Source organism: Panthera onca, chromosome A1 (assembly GCF_046562875.1).
Source record: "Panthera onca isolate mPanOnc1 chromosome A1, mPanOnc1 haplotype 2, whole genome shotgun sequence".
Lineage (NCBI taxonomy): Eukaryota > Metazoa > Chordata > Mammalia > Carnivora > Felidae > Panthera > Panthera onca.
This window is the reverse complement of record NC_138339.1, coordinates 300135-315304: the sequence shown is the minus strand read 5'-3', so window position 1 is coordinate 315304 and position 15170 is coordinate 300135. Positions and strand designations below refer to the sequence as shown.

General features: G+C 62.7%; 1 protein-coding gene across 3 annotated transcripts in view; it reads left to right on the top strand.

Annotated features, from left to right (window-relative positions):
• Positions 1-14911, top strand: part of SLC9A3 (solute carrier family 9 member A3) — a 41087-nt gene extending 26176 nt beyond the window's left edge. For 2 of the 3 annotated variants that reach the window (XM_060634258.3, XM_060634256.3), the window contains 15 exons: positions 1526-1686; positions 3551-3629; positions 4269-4446; positions 5054-5274; positions 6196-6398; positions 6858-6947; positions 7047-7117; positions 8098-8227; positions 10346-10461; positions 11106-11235; positions 11458-11634; positions 11871-11943; positions 12497-12610; positions 12931-13174; positions 14795-14911. In XM_060634258.3, the coding sequence (XP_060490241.1) occupies positions 1526-1686; positions 3551-3629; positions 4269-4446; positions 5054-5274; positions 6196-6398; positions 6858-6947; positions 7047-7117; positions 8098-8227; positions 10346-10461; positions 11106-11235; positions 11458-11634; positions 11871-11943; positions 12497-12610; positions 12931-13174; positions 14795-14798 (1991 nt within the window). In that variant the 3' untranslated portion in view covers positions 14799-14911. Of the gene's footprint in view, positions 1-1525; positions 1687-3550; positions 3630-4268; positions 4447-5053; positions 5275-6195; positions 6399-6857; positions 6948-7046; positions 7118-8097; positions 8228-10345; positions 10462-11105; positions 11236-11457; positions 11635-11870; positions 11944-12496; positions 12611-12930; positions 13282-14794 lie in introns of those variants that run through there. The other variant, XM_060634257.3, reaches the window with a different exon arrangement.
• The last annotated feature ends 259 nt before the right edge of the window (positions 14912-15170 follow it).

Genomic DNA, 15170 nt, shown 5'->3' with positions numbered 1-15170 from the left:
TGTCTGGGCCCTTAGACAGTGAGAGACCCACGAGCCAGGAGGCGTTTAAAGACGGGACGCCCCAAAATGTGGAATGTGCGTGTGGAGTCCCGTGTCTGAAGCCAGGAGGGACTGTGTTCTCACCTCTGCCTCACCAACAGTGCCTGGAGGTAGAAAAGCAAACCCTACGATTCCCATTTCAAAAGGCACATTTTAAACTCTTTGGAAGCCGGTTCTAACACCTGCCACTTCTTCGGGACACAGACTCTGGAGCCAGGCTGCCTGCCGGGTTTTCAGAGCTCACGGGGAGCTCCCTCCAGGGCCACGTCTCTCCGAGGAGACAACCTTCCAGGGGGCCCTGCGTCGCCCTGAGGGAGAGCTGGGCTTCTGCGGAAGCCCTGTCCTAGACCTGGAGAGGGCCCAAGTGCCTGGAGGGGTAGCGGTCCAGCCCACACGTGGCCTCTGTGTCTCCCCACCCACGTGGGCCTCCCCCATACCCTCCAGGCCTGAGGTCTGGTTCGGTGCATTCAGGCCGGGAAGGCGGCTCGGTGCCAGGAAGGCTCCCGGACAAGGCCTTCCTTGGAGCAGCCCAGCTGACACAGGTGTGAGTCCTGGACAGAGCCGGGATGAGACAACCACCCTCGGGTCCCGGAGGTTGTGTGTCCAGTGTGGACTGCCGTGCGGCTATGAGTGCAGCCTGGTGCCGCTTTGGAGACCGAGATGGTGGAATGTTGGAAAGTGCATCTCAGCACGACCCTCGCCCCCAAGCGCACCAGGAACCCACTGGGCCATTTCAAGAAGCAGAGCTGAGCTCACTCTGAGGACCTGCTCCTCCAAGGTCCCTTCCTACCCCTCCCCCCGCCCCCGCCCCACTCTGAGCCCTCGTCTCCCTTCTTGTCCCTCAAACCTCCCTGGCGGCCCCTCCTACTGGAGTCCCCCAGGATTTCCCCGGGCCAGTTGTGGCCCCCAGGACCCTGTGAGGCCTGCCCCTCCCCTGCCCCCTTCCATCACTTCCCCCCAGGCTGGGTCCTGGTGGCTCTCATCTGGGCGGAGACATCACTTTCCAGGGAAGCCTTTCTCCCATGCCTGTTGAGCCCCTGACCCCCCCTTTTCAGCCCTAACCCTGGACCCCAGACGGCCCAGGGCAGGGGTCTGATCCCATGCCGTGCATGGCCGAGCCCCCCAGGTCCTTCATCTGCTCACAGCAGCCTCCCGGTGGGCCCCCCAGGAGGGAGTAAGCAGGCCCCAGGGTGGATGAAGGGAAGAACGAGGGGCAGTCAGTCCCCAGTGGGGGTGAGACCAGCCTTTCCTGAAGGCTGTGGGAGCCCATGGGAGGCAGGCAGGCAGCTCTGACCCAGGTTCCACAACCAGCCAGCCCCAGGCCCAAGAGGGAGTCCCATCTGAGAGGCTTCTAAGCCGGCAGTCAGCAGGACGGAAGCCTGAAGAAGCCCCTGAGGAGGCCAGGGGAGTCAGTGTGCGGGGCTCAGAGGTCCTCGCCCACCCGGGCCCCGAAGGGCTCTCCTTGACGGCCCTGCCTGTCCTGCAGGAGACCTGAAGGTCGGGCTGCTCGATTTCCTCCTGTTCGGGAGCCTGATAGCCGCCGTGGATCCGGTGGCCGTCCTGGCTGTGTTCGAGGAGGTGCACGTCAACGAGGTCCTATTCATTATCGTCTTTGGGGAGTCACTGCTGAACGACGCCGTCACTGTGGTGAGCGGGTGCTGGGCAGCCCCAGGGCCTCGGTGCCGTGGGCGGAGAAATCAGCCTAGAGGAGGTGCCGCGAGAAGCCTGAGAGTGGGTGTGGGGGGTGCTCTCCCTCTGCCCCCCGCCCCCCGCCGCTCTGACTGGAGGAGGTTTCCCCCGCAGCCCCATCGCATGCTGTCCCCTCTCTCACTTCCTCCCAACTCCGAATGACTGCCTGTTCAATCGGGTCTTCGAACGCTCTTCTCCCATCTTGATAACACCTCACTGCCAACCCCACCACCAGTTGCCAGAGCAGGACGCCTCTAACTCCGGGTCCGGAGTCGATGCCCCCGGCCCTGATTTCCCTAAGGGAGCCACTAAAGAGACAAACAGTGAGATCTCGCCAGAACCTAGGAGGGAAGACGATCGAGCACTGACCGCACCCATGAAGCGCCTCGGTCTCCAGGAGGGAGGCAGAGCCCGGGAGCTCGGCGGGGCCGGGGTGGGTGGGCGGGGGCGGGAGGACTCTCGGTTAGGGTGTGAGGCCACAACAGCTCCGTAAAGTGAACAGAAGGTTCATGAAATGTGGGAGCACTGTCTCAGCATCACGGTGGCCAGCACGGAGTTGTCGAAACCCAGCCCGAAACTGGGCCGCTACCTCTGTGCGAGTGCGTTACAGGTAAGGTGGAGGCACGCACAGAGCGCCTTCCCTGCACAGGTCAGCCGCGTGCTGCATCTCCGAGCGCCTGCTCTGGGCCAGCCCCACCAGCCTGTCGCCTCTCCCCAAGGGCTTTGCAGACACAGCAGGACGTGAAGGTCCCTCTTGCTCTAAAAGTACCTGTGGCCTAAGAAATTCTCCCTCTTCGTGTTCCTTCAGGGTTCAGGAGAGTGACAGACCCTAAGCTTGTGCTGCACCAGATTTCTTCTGTAGCAGATAAGATGTTCTCGGGGGAATTTGAGAATTAATTTCAAACTTAATCAGAAATATAAGACACAGCTCCTTCGAGGCTGGGCTGCTCTATGCCGTGGCTCCGTTTCTCTGGAGAAGCTCTAACTCATGCCTGAGCCACGGAGCTCTCCGCTTAAAGCTGGCTTGAGCCTCGTCTCCCCTCCCACCTGCGTTTCCGTGGAGACACCCAGGCTGTGGTCCAGCCCCCAGCACCCTTGGTGGCTGTGTGCCCACACTCTGCCCAACACCCGAGTGTCATCAGGCCTGTTGTGCGCCTCCTGTGGTAGAGACAGCTCCACACCCCGCCTGTTGGGGTCCTCTGTCCCCTTGAGCAGACCCGGAGAGTTCAGGCTTGGGGCTCAGAGACCAGCTGTTTCCCCAGGAACCTGCGTCCTGCCCTCGGCCCCTGGGTGTGGAGGGCTCAGCATAGGACACACAGCACAGCCTCCACAGCTGTGGCCTGGCATGCCCTTCCTGAGCCTTTCATCTGCAGCATCTTGGTGGAATGAGGTTTAAACGTCAACATGCAAAGACACCAAGGGGTGTGATCCTATAATCGGGAGTTAATGCAACAGCAGAGTCGCTAAAAATGAAACTCTGGCTTCATCTTGGAACATGAAACAGAATTAAATGTAGCGGGTTAAATTTGTGGTCACCCCTGCTTTGCTGATAGTAGGAAAGGACGACGTTTGCTCGTAAAGGTTCTAGTTCCCTCTAGAATGTTCTTCTGCCTCTCGTATCCCACCCGCTGGCTCGTCTTTGGCCTTCATCTTCTTTTCCGTGATGCTCTGTGATGATTTCCTCCTGGCGATTTTTTGTTTCCTGAACAGGCCACCATGGCCTGCTTGACCCAGACCAAGTCCTCAAGGCCCGAGGCCCGAGATCAGGTGAGCACTGGCCGAGGTCCGGCCCGATGTCATGCTTGCCTCTCTGTCCCCCCAGGTCCTCTACAACGTGTTTGAATCTTTCGTGACGCTGGGTGGTGACAAGGTGACTGGCGTGGATTGCGTGAAAGGCATAGGTGTGTGGCTGGTGGGTCCGCACACCTGGGGAATGTGGGGGCCACGTCTCTTCTCCAGCATGTGGACGTGCTGCTGTCGCTGGTGACCCGCTTCACCAAATCTCCAGGCTTTGACACCAGGCCTGCCCCTGGGACCCACAGCCTGTGTGGGCAAAGTCTCGGTGGCCATCCCTCCTGTCCCCAGCGTGTTTTATGAAAACAATTTTGTTGGGTCCCGCCACCCTGGGGAGGCAAGGGCTGCAGCCCCGTTAGGCCCACCAGAATGTCTGGTTGGAGGACATGGGCCCTGGTGTCCTGGGTGGTTCTGGACAAACGTTCCTCTGGGCAGGGACAATGACAGCCTGGCCGTATCAGGGGTGCAGGGACAACCCTGCCCAAGGCCCCCTTGTCGGGCTTTCTCCATGATGGGGGAGGGGAGCCAGGGCTCCCAGCTCTCCACGTGCCTGGTGGCCTCTCAGGGGGAGAATCGGACGCTTGTTTGCTGAGTTATTGGCGCCTCTGTGGGGGTTACCAGGCAACCCACGATGAAAGGAATGGTCTGGAAGGACAGCCGGTCAGCCGTGCCCACACGCAGGGGCCAGCCACGCCCGGCCACAAAGGGCCTTTCAGGCGGCTCAGCCAGTGTCCTCGGCCCCGCAGTGTCCTTCTTCGTGGTGAGCCTGGGGGGCACGCTTGTGGGGGTCGTCTTCGCCTTCCTGCTGTCGCTGGTGACCCGCTTCACCAAGCACGTGCGCATCATCGAGCCCGGCTTCGTCTTCGTCATCTCCTACTTGTCCTACCTCACCTCCGAGATGCTGTCACTGTCGGCCATCCTGGCGTGAGTCCCCCTCGCTCCCACGGCCCAGAGCGCCAGGGCCACACAGCTTGTGGGCCACGGGCCGTGCTGGTGTGCAGGGGTAGGGCAGGGCCCACACACAGCACAGCCAAGCAGCTGTGCCTGGGAGGGGGTGGGGGGGTGACGGGTGGAGGGAGAGGGGCCCCTCCCTCCTGGGGCACAACCTTGTGGGTCTCTTCCCAGCCCCCATCCGCCTGGCCCGCTTCCCTCTAAGGGGTGAGAAGCCACTGTGGGGGTGAAGAATCTGGCCTATTCAGGTTTTAAATAAGGAGTTGGTGTTTTCACAGAATTGTCTGTGAGCTCTGCCTACACCCAGCCCCTTCCGGATGCTCTGGGTGGGAGGCTGGCTGGCACCCCCATGACCCGAATCTGCCCTGGCACCTCCCCCCAGAGCCAGCCACCGCCCGGCTGAGGACAGACGCTGAGGCAGCCCACTGGGTGGCTCAGGGTTCAGATCTTGGGGCGTCGGGGGCCGGGACCGCGCCCGGTCCTAAGCAGAGCCGAGCACGCCGACCAGTAGGGTGGGCATGTGCCCAGACACAGGCCAGGGTCTCAGCCCCCAGCCTCACTGTGCCCGTCCCGCCTCCAGCATCACCTTCTGCGGCATCTGCTGTCAGAAGTACGTGAAGGCCAACATCTCGGAACAGTCAGCCACCACCGTGCGCTACACCATGAAGATGCTGGCCAGTGGGGCAGAGACCATCATCTTCATGTTCCTGGGCATCTCAGCCGTGAACCCCCGCATCTGGAAGTGGAACACGGCCTTTGTGCTCCTGACACTGGTCTTCATCTCCGTGTACCGGGCCATTGGTGAGGACGCTGGGGGATGGTGGGGACCAGGGAGGGGGGAGGGGGCGGGGGGCGATGACAGGGATGTGGGGGGGACGGGGGGTGGGGAGATGGGGGCGGGAGCACATGGGGGGCAGGGGGGATGACTGAGGGACGCTGGGCACAGTGGGGGCAGGCGCTGGGGCCCGGCTGTGGAAACCAGGCACGCGGTGTTCGCGCCCGGCCCTCTTGCCCGGTGAGCAGCGGGTCTGGGAGCTGCTGGGGAGCCTCACCACGGCCGGGCCGTGGGTTATCTTCATCGAAACTCCGGGCTTTGTCACGGCTTCGGCACCTTGAGATGGAGTTAGAATAGCTGGGGGTCAGGGTGGAAGGTTCTAGAACCTAGAGGAATCCATCTGGTTTCCTGACGACCCATTGCGGACGCAGTCACCGATGAGCAGATTGAGGCTCATGTGAGGCAGGAGCCCCCCTGCCTGCTCCGGCCCTGGTTGCCCCTCCCTGGTGTGCAGTGCCGGGGCGAGGCCACCACCCACTCTGCCTGAGCTCACCAGGGCCTGAGGGCTCCAGGGAGCGGCTGACAGAGCAGAGCAGGGTCCTGGCCCTGGAGGCAAGAGCACAAGGCCTCGGTGTTGCAGCCCGGTCACAGGGACACCTGCGAATTCCCAGAGCTGCGGGGAGCAGCTTCCAGCCACAAATTCGGGGTGCGGAGTATCCCCAGCGGCAGGTTGGACCTGTGGCCAGGAGAGAGCACTGGTGTGGACAAGAGGGTTTGGGGAGAGTAGGGCTACGGCGTGCAGTTTCCGTGACCCCTTGCCCGGGACAGAACCTGTCACCGTCACTGCCCTCGGAGGGGAGTCCCACATGTTGTGCCCCCAGGGCGGTGGCTGCCACCGGCCTGAGGCCCTCGAGGAGCCTGGAGCTCAGTGCGCTCCCCGCCCGCAGGTGTGGTCCTGCAGACCTGGGTCCTGAACCGGTACCGGATGGTGCAGCTGGAAATCATAGACCAGGTGGTCATGTCCTACGGCGGCCTGCGCGGGGCCGTGGCCTTCGCTCTGGTCGTCCTTCTGGACGAGCAGAAGGTGAAGGAGCGGAACCTCTTCGTCAGCACCACCATCATCGTGGTCTTCTTCACGGTCGTCTTCCAGGTAGGGTGGAGGGCACGCGGCCGCCGCGCCCCCGACCTCTCCACGCCAGCGGGGCGCTCTGTTTCTAGCCTCTCCAGCCTCCGGGCCCTAATTGGTTTTTGTAATTTTAGTAACTAGGAGACGTTTTGTAGGTTTTCATGTGGCCCCACAGGGGACGCAGCACGATTTGGCCTGAAAATGTTCTTCCTGTGCTGCCGCTGGTTAACGAAGCCCCAGTTAGGGTTTTATTGACCAGACACGCCCAGGAAGGTGTCCCACTTCTCCTTGCTTTTGGGAAGTCTGAGGAGCTGATTGGGGGACCCTCCGAGCAGGTCAGGTCTGTGGATAAGGGCGGCCCATTTCACCCTGTGTGCCTATGGAGGGGGTGCAAGTACGGGTTCACACACTGGGGGTGCCGTGGGCCAGGGTGGGCCCTGGGCGGGAGCCTGCCCGCCGTCTGGGTCAGTACCTGTCTTCCAGGGCCTGACCATCAAGCCCCTGGTGCAGTGGCTGAAGGTGAAAAGGAGCCAGCACCGGGAGCCCAAACTCAATGAGAAGCTGCATGGCCGGGTAGGGGACTGGGGTGGGGGAGGGGGGGCAGGGGCGAGGCAGGGCAAGGCAGGGGTAGCCCTCCGAGTGATGCCAGCCCAATTCTCTTTCCTGTGAAAGGCTTTCGACCACATCCTCTCTGCCATCGAGGATATATCAGGGCAAATTGGACACAACTATCTCAGAGATAAGTAAGTGGCTTTAGGTGCCCCTGGTTGGACTGAAATGGGGAAATTTGGAGGCACATTCGTCTCTGCCCTCAGTTTTAACTGGAGGACCCACAGGGTAGAAAGGGCGGCTGACATTCCCCATAAACCAACCTCACAAAGCACTGGCTGACTGAAGAACAAGGATACTTGCCAAATTGTCTGAGACCCCCTTCTCCTGGGACTCCTGTTTCCCAGGAACCCCACCCCCTTGACCCCCGACTGCCCTAGGACTCCTCCTCCCCCTGAAACCCCTCTCCCTCTGGGATCCTTCTCCCCCAGGACGCCCTCCTCCTGCAGCGCCCTCCCCTTGGGACTCCCCGCCCCCCCCCCAGACCTCTCCTCCTGGGGCAACCCCTCCCCCTCAATGTCTAGCTCAAGGCCCACTGGACCTCAGCTAGATGTTCCTCTGCAATTCTGGCCTGGCCACATCCTCTTCTGCCCCAGACCACTGGCCAGTATTCTAATTGTGCTGGATTTAAAGCCTCCTTCTGGCCAGCCTGGTTCTCTCTAAGTGTGGGAGCTCAGAGGTTCCTCCTGCTCTAGCCAGTCCCTCTGCAGGTAAAATATGTTCCTCTCACTGTAGCCAGGGCCCCAGGGCCCTGTCCTCAGCCTGCCCTACCCTTTCCAGAGTGTTAGGTAAAGGTCAGGTGGAAAACGTTGCAATATTGTATCAAATGAGAGAACAGAATTCAGAATTCTACCTTCTGACAGGAAGAACACTGATGGGGAAATAGAGCCCCTGAGGGTTATTCCTCTTATTTTAAATCTCACCCTCAAGGTTGTTACCGTAAATAAATTTCGGAGGGGAGGGGCGGGAATCTCCCGGGTCTCAGCTCCTGGGAGACCACGTCCATTCCAGGTCTGGGAGTGGGAGAGGGGGCCCGCTGCTCCCTGCCCCCCACATGCTGCCAGGGTCCCACGATCCTCCCAAGTGTTAACATCTGTGTTGATTTGACCCCCAGGTGGTCCAATTTCGATAGGAAATTCCTTAGCAAAATCCTTATGAGAAGGTCGGCACAGAAGTCACGAGATCGGATTCTGAATGTTTTCCACGAACTCAACTTGAAAGATGCCATTAGCTATGTGGCTGAGGTACCAGAACATTCTGTCTGTTCTCTTTGTTGGAGTTGGGGGCTAAAACAACACGCAGACATGGGATGGGGCCAGCCATGGGGTCTAGGGCAGTGGGCCTGCACCTCACATGCACGTCTGTCTGCACCCCGAGGCCCAGGCAGCCCCGTGCGGGGGTTGACATGTTCATGACGCAAAGCCCTGAGAATGGCTGTGGGAGCTGGGGCACAGAGCCCTCTCCTACAGCTCCCTGCAGGAGGCCTGGTGGGTCTGAGGTCTGAGGCCAGGCAGGGCATTATGGAGTCGTGACTCCCCCCACCCCCACATAGTGCACACAGACATGCACATGCGTGCCTACACCCGCTCATCCACGTACGTGCATGCGCGCAAAGGGGAATGCAGCAAGGAGGTCTTGAGTCCTGTGGGGTCAACATGGGACATGCCTGGTAACAGGCTGTGGCTCTGAGGTGGCCTCCACATCCCCCGGCCCTGCAGGTAAGCAGGACCCTCTTGCACCCACAGAACCCCTGCCTTCCGCAGGCAAATGAGTCCGCTCCCGTGTCCCTGAGGCTGATGGGCCAGAGAAAGCTCCCCACCAACTAGTGGCTGGTGGGTGCGTCCAGGGTGTGGGGAAAACGAGCGGGCTCGGGAGCATGTGGGGGGTTAGGGACTAGCCCTGCTGCACGGTGACGCTCTGGATCTTGCTGTTTCTGATGCCACATGCCCTGTGCCAACTCACAGCCACTTGGTCAGTACAGGATGTGTCCAAGTGACTCAGTCATGGCAGGGCTCAGGTCAAATCCCACTCCTCCCGCCCCCCCTCCCCAGTGGCCGCATGCCTCCAGGCAGTGCTTTCTGGCTTCTCAGTGCACACGTGTGACCATCTCTTGGCCATTGCGTTGATCACCCAGCTGCCTTTGCCCCATGTGTGTCCGCACACATGGCCCTTAGGCCCCGAGGTCACGGGCGTCTCATCAGCTCAGGCCTACACAGAGCCTGGTGAGCTAGGGGTCCGCATTTTCATCTGGAGGGACGGGGCCACCTTGGCAAACCCCACGGACCTCACACGGAGGGCACAGCCAGAGCCCTGGAAGCACCTGTCCCTTCAGAGCGGAAAGCGAGTCCTCCAGTGGGCTTGTCCACCCCAAATATATAGCCTGACACCCCAGCACAGCCTGGGGTCACCACAAGGCAGAGAGGGGCAGGGACACAGGGAGATGAGGAAAAGGAAGGGCCCCTACACCGCCCGCCGGGCTAGTGCCGACCCTGGTCCCCCCGAAATCCCAATCCAGAAGCTCCAGGCACCAGCAGGGACAAGGCCGTCGTCTGTCTGCACCTCTGACCATGGGCTGGGGAAGTTAAGAGCACGAACCTCTGCCTGGTGGGACTGCAGAGGCCTTCGTGGCCTAGAGCCTGGTGGGACTGGCAGGAGGGGCTGTCCCTCTCTTCTGGCCAAGTTCTATGTCCCTTGGACACTCCAAGGCCCCCAGCCCCCACGTGGGATGTGCAGGCTGCTGTCAGGGCCCCTGCTGCCCAGCACACTGAGTGCCCCTGGCCCGCGACGTGGGCTCCTCCCTGGTCAGGCCTGGCTCTGCCGGCTCAGGTCACAGCAGGGGTGATGTGTCCTCCTGGGCTGTGCCTCTGAGTCTCCTGCACGGCCACGTCAGACCCTCACTCTGGTGCCCTCACAGCCCCATGCCCTCCCCTAAGGGGCCCTTGCTTTCTCTCTGTGGCCCCCTTGGCACATAGCCCCACACTCCCACCCAAGGAGAGTGGCTGTTTTTGACTTTCATTCATGTAGGGCTCCGCTGTACGTAGTTCTGATCTGATTCAATTCTGGACAGAGGCCTGGGGGTTGCCTTCTGGGGTAACTGAGGGCAGCTGGTTGGGACCCCCAGTGGGGACAAGGGACACATCCCCAGGCCTGTGGGGAGCCGCGGTGTTCCCTGGTGCGCCGTGCCCGCTGAGGGGCTGGGTTCTTCACACTTGCTTCTGTCTTTAGTTTTTCAAGCCACCAGCCACCAACCACTCGGCTCAAGCGAGGCCTTACCTGCGGCCTGAGCTCTCCAGAGGCCGGTGGCTGTCTGGCCTCCGGGCACTCCACGGTGTGGGCTGGCACAGTCTGCCTCCTCCCCACAGGGAGAACGCCGTGGGTCCCTGGCCTTCATCCGCTCCCCCAGCACTGACAACATGGTCAACGTGGACTTCAGCACACCGCGGCCCTCAACTGTGGAGGCCTCTGTCTCCTATCTCCTGTACGTGCCCACATCTACACGGGCTTCGTCCAGAAGCCACCCCTCACCTGGGCACCTCCCACCATGACCCTGGAGGCTGCCGTGGGCGGGGATCTCCCCTGACCTGCACTTCCCAGGCTCTCCTAGTCACAGGCAGCAGGGCCCCTCTGGGCACACACTGGCCAGTGGGCATCTTGAGGCAACTGAGAGTGTAAATGGGATGTGCACTGGACCCCAGGGAGGGGCGCAGAGAGGAGCGCAGGGTGTGGACACGGGTGCCACGAGTTTCCCCTGCACAGATACACTTGCAGTAAAGGTTAGTGTCTGCCCTGGTGTGAGACTAAGAGAAGAGGAAGCTGGCAGGGCAGAGGTTTGGGGCTGAAGCCCCATCCCTGGTCGCCCCCACACTGGTCCTGGACTTAGGACCTCCCTCCTGTGCTGGGCTGTGCTGCTTGGCTGGGGCTTCGTCAGCTGCTGTGCAGGTGCTGGGCTGGGCTGCGTTAGGGGGTCAGGGAGCCCCGGGGGAGGGTGGGGAGTCCTCTTGGGGTCTGGCTGAAACCCTGAGGGAGAAGACTCCCAGGACAGGCCTTCCAGGAGGCCGGAGGTGTCCGGGCTCACGGGGGGAGGGGCCGGAGGGGCGGGCGATCACTGTGACCCCCATGTAGGAGGGAGAACGTCAGTGCCGTGTGCCTGGATATGCAGTCCCTGGAGCAGAGAAGGAGGAGCATCCGTGACACAGAGGACATGGCCACTCACCACACGCTGCAGCAGTACCTGTACAAGCCCCGGCAGGAGGTGGGTGTGCCGAGCCCGGGGTGGGGTCCTCACCCTGGCACGGGGTCCTTGTCCTGAGTGCAGAGAACACTCAGGCCCAGACGGCTGGCAGGAGGTGGGGGGGGGGGGGGTGTTGCTCAGCCTGGGCCCTCACGTCCCCAGTTCTGTCTGGCTGGCTTTGCAGGGGGGACCCAGCCATGCAAGGTGTCCCCACTGTGACCACCCCGGCTGCCCCTCCCCCAGTACAAGCATCTCTACAGTCGTCACGAGCTAACTCCGAACGAAGACGAGAAGCAGGACAAGGAGATCTTCCACAGGACCATGCGGAAGCGCCTGGAATCCTTCAAGTCGGCCAAGCTTGGGATCAATCAGAACAAGAAGGCAGCGAAGCTGTACAAGAGGGAACGTGCCCAGAAGCGGGTGAGGGCGGCAGGCTGTTGGCAGAGGGACCGTGGGCTCACACCAGGGCATCCCCCAGGGACAGGCCTGGGCAGAGACTCTGCACCACTCACCTCTGTAGCCCCCTCACAGAGCAGGAGTGGCCCTGGACGGCTCCAGGCGGCCCCAGCAGGGCCTCGCCCCGGAACGGCTGGGGCAGTCAGGGTCCTGGTGTCGCTGTGCCCACACCTGCTAACAGTTTCCCTTTTGTTTCTCAGAGAAACAGCAGCATTCCCAATGGGAAACTGCCCATGGAGAGCCCCGTGCACAATTTCACCATTAAGGAGAAAGGTACTGGCTGGGCCTACAGCAGAGCGCTCACCAGCGGGGACGCAGGGGCGTGTGATGGGGCGGGAGGGACCCTTCCCTGCCCGCAGGGTCCTGCCTGTCCTGCCTCGGGTAAGGAGCTGCTGTTAGGGCCCCAGCCACTCCGCTGGGCAGCGCCCTTCAGGTGGGCTCCACATCCCCTGTCCCAGTCTTCACTCGTGTTGTAGCCACAAGAAGTTAGTGCCCCCCCCCCCCCGCCCCGAGGAGGCCCCCTTCTCCAGGGTGCTCCGTCCTCCAAAAGGCCAGGCTGGCTGGGGAGGAGGGGCCGGGGCAGAGGGGTGGCACTCACCGCGGCCCCTGCGTAGGAGGGAAGACCTCCTGGTGTGGTTTTGCTTCGTACAGCCCTGTGCTGGCTTGGCCACCCGGGCACTGCCACCCAGCAAGCTACCCAGAGGGGGTGGCTCATGACAACGCTCGGGGCACTCTGCAAGCTGGTCAGGGTGTCAGTCGAGGGCACTAAATGGGGGCGTCTGTGCACCCAGCCCACTTCCCTCATGCTGCCTTCCCTTGCCACCAGATTTGGAACTTTCAGACCCAGAGGAGGCCCCGGACTACGGTGCTGAAATGGGTGGGGGGATCGAGTTCCTGGCAAACGTCACACAGGACACCACGGCGACAGACTCCCCCTCAGGTGAGGGGCAGGCGGGCTGGCCCTCCTCAGGTCCCGGGAGTGAGCATGATCGCTGGTCATTGGATGGGGACTTCTGGGTCCATGTGGGGTGTGAGTGGCAGGCGGGGTTCTCTGCTCCAGAGAAGGGAGCTGGCACTCGCCCTGCCTGCCACGTGTAGAGGGACGGCATGGGATGCAGAGCATAGAACCCGAGACCTTCCAGGTAACCTTCCAGGTGCTGGCTGCAGGACGAGCTGGTGTGTGACCCCGGGGTGGCACCCCCCGTCCCTGCTGCCCCGGCTTCACCTGGGGAGCTGACCAGCTGCTGCCCTTTCTCCTAGGGATTGACAACCCCGTGTTCTCCCCGGATGAGGACCTGAGCGCCCTCTCCAGGGTGCCACCCTGGCTGTCGCCAGGGGAGACTGTGGTGCCCTCCCAGAGGGCCCGCGTGCAGATCCCCTGCTCGCCGGGCAACTTCCACCGCCTGGCACCCTTCCGCCTCAGCAGCAAGTCCGTGGACTCCTTTCTGCAGGCCGACGCCCCCGAGGAGCAGCCCCGCACAACCCTCCCTGAGTCCACGCACATGTAACTCCCCCCCGCCACCCCCCTGACGCCTGCTCTTTCCTCAGCTCCTCTCCCTCAGCTGGCCGCCTCTCTTGCTCTGAACCTGAACATCTGCAGACTCTCCAGAAGCTTTCTTCCTCCTTCTAAGCCTCTTTTCCAGCCGCATGTTTCTTAGGAGATCGTCTGAGTCTCAGCTCCTCCAACTGAGATGTCAGGATCCAGAGCTGTTTCAAGATCTCTTTAACCCATGTGCTCAGCCCTTGAATCTAAGTCATGATCTCAGAGGGGCCTAAGCATGGGGGGGGGGGGGGAGGGAGGCGGGGCGGGGGTCGCGTGGGAAGGGGAACACACTTTTGTCCCTAAAGGCCCCAGGGCTTTGCTTAAAGCCCATGCGACAGAAGTGAGTGGAGGAGAGCAACAGGCCCCCTTCAGCATCTCAAGAACTCAGGGAAAGGGCACAGGCAGCGGAGGGGCCGGCCACACAGCCGGCGAGCCCACCGACCAGACCAGCAGCTCTCCCGGGAGAGGAGGGCAGAGAAGGTGGGGGGGGGGGGGGTGGTGGTGAAGACGGGGCGTGAGGGGGCAAGGCAAGGGTGGTAGGCAGGTGCAGCTAAGTGCAGGTGTTCTGGCTTCCTTGCTGGGTGCTGTCCTCACTCTACTGTCCACAGGGAAGGGGATTCAGCCCCTCTGCAGGGTTCGGGCTCATTCCACATTTCCTTCTGGTGTCTGGTAGACACCTGGGAGGAGGCAGGAAACAGGAGCTGGTACCCGAGGGGCTCTCACTCAGGAGGGCAGGAAAGTCCTGTTTCTGTCTCCTGTGGACACGTGGACAGGGGCATCTACCAGTCCGGCGGGGGAGCGGCAGTCCACCCCTCACTGTAGAGTGTTCTAGCAAATCCCTGCCTGGTGCAGTATTTGCTTTAGGCATAAGCTGAGATTTCTTCAGGGACGTATGCCACTGGGGACTCCAAGTGAGCTTGTGGGAGAGGCCACGTGGGCAGAGCCCCTGCTTTTTCCTGGCTTCTGCCTCTGAACCTCCTAACCTTCCCCTCTCTCTTCCTTGAGCCCTGCTTGTCCCTGGAGCAGGACACCGGTGTCCGGAGAAGCCACGTGGCTAGGACCACTTCCTGGGCAGGGTAGCTGTGTCTGGGGTGGGCTTTACACTGAGCACCTTCCTGCAGCACAGGCACCTGCCGAGGGGCTGCAGGGTCAGGTCCTCAGCCGACCCTGTCACTGTGGACCGTGCTGGCTACACAGCCAGGGCGTGGCCTGAAAGTGCCCCGGAACCTCTCAGGTAGTGGGGGTGGGGGTCGGGCTGGGTCTGTTGGGGACCCTCCTGGCTGCACAGCCATCCTGGAAGATTAGAGGGAAGGTTCCACGGCGTGGGCTGGAGGGTCCCTGTGATTCACGTGCCCGTTGAGGGGACGTGGCAGCCTCCAGGTGTGGGGGCGCCAGCAGTCAACTTGGAGGGTTGGCGATGGCCCCCTACCCGCAGTTTGTGCCGAAGGCCTGACGGTCTGGGATGGGGCGGGGAACCCGCCCAGCGCAGCGTCCCGGTCTCCCCTTCCCACCCCGTGCCCCCGTTCCTCCCCGAGGGCCCCTGCCAGGTGCCGTCTGCGCTCACGCCGTCTCCTCCCGCAGGTGACACGGGCTCCGACGTGCCGCTGACCGGACGCTCGTCCCCTCCCGCCGCCGAGAAGCCCCCGCTCCCCGCGCGGTCCCAGTGGCAGCACGCCCCGAGCCCCGCCCCTCCCGCCGAGGGCCCGCCCACCGAGGGCCCGCCCGCCGAGGCCCCGCCCACCGAGGCCGCGCCCACAGCGCCCCCCGACCGCGAGCCGGGGGCGGGGCCGGAGCGCCGCGGACTGCCGGGCGCGCACGCGCGCTCGGCGGCGGCGCGCCGCGTGCACAGCCGGCGCTCGTTCCAGCGGCCCCGCGCGCGCCGCCGCCCCGCGCTGCTCAAGCTCTCGTCCCTGCCGCCTTCGTGCCACGCGCCGCCGCACGCGCTGGAGCAGGAGGA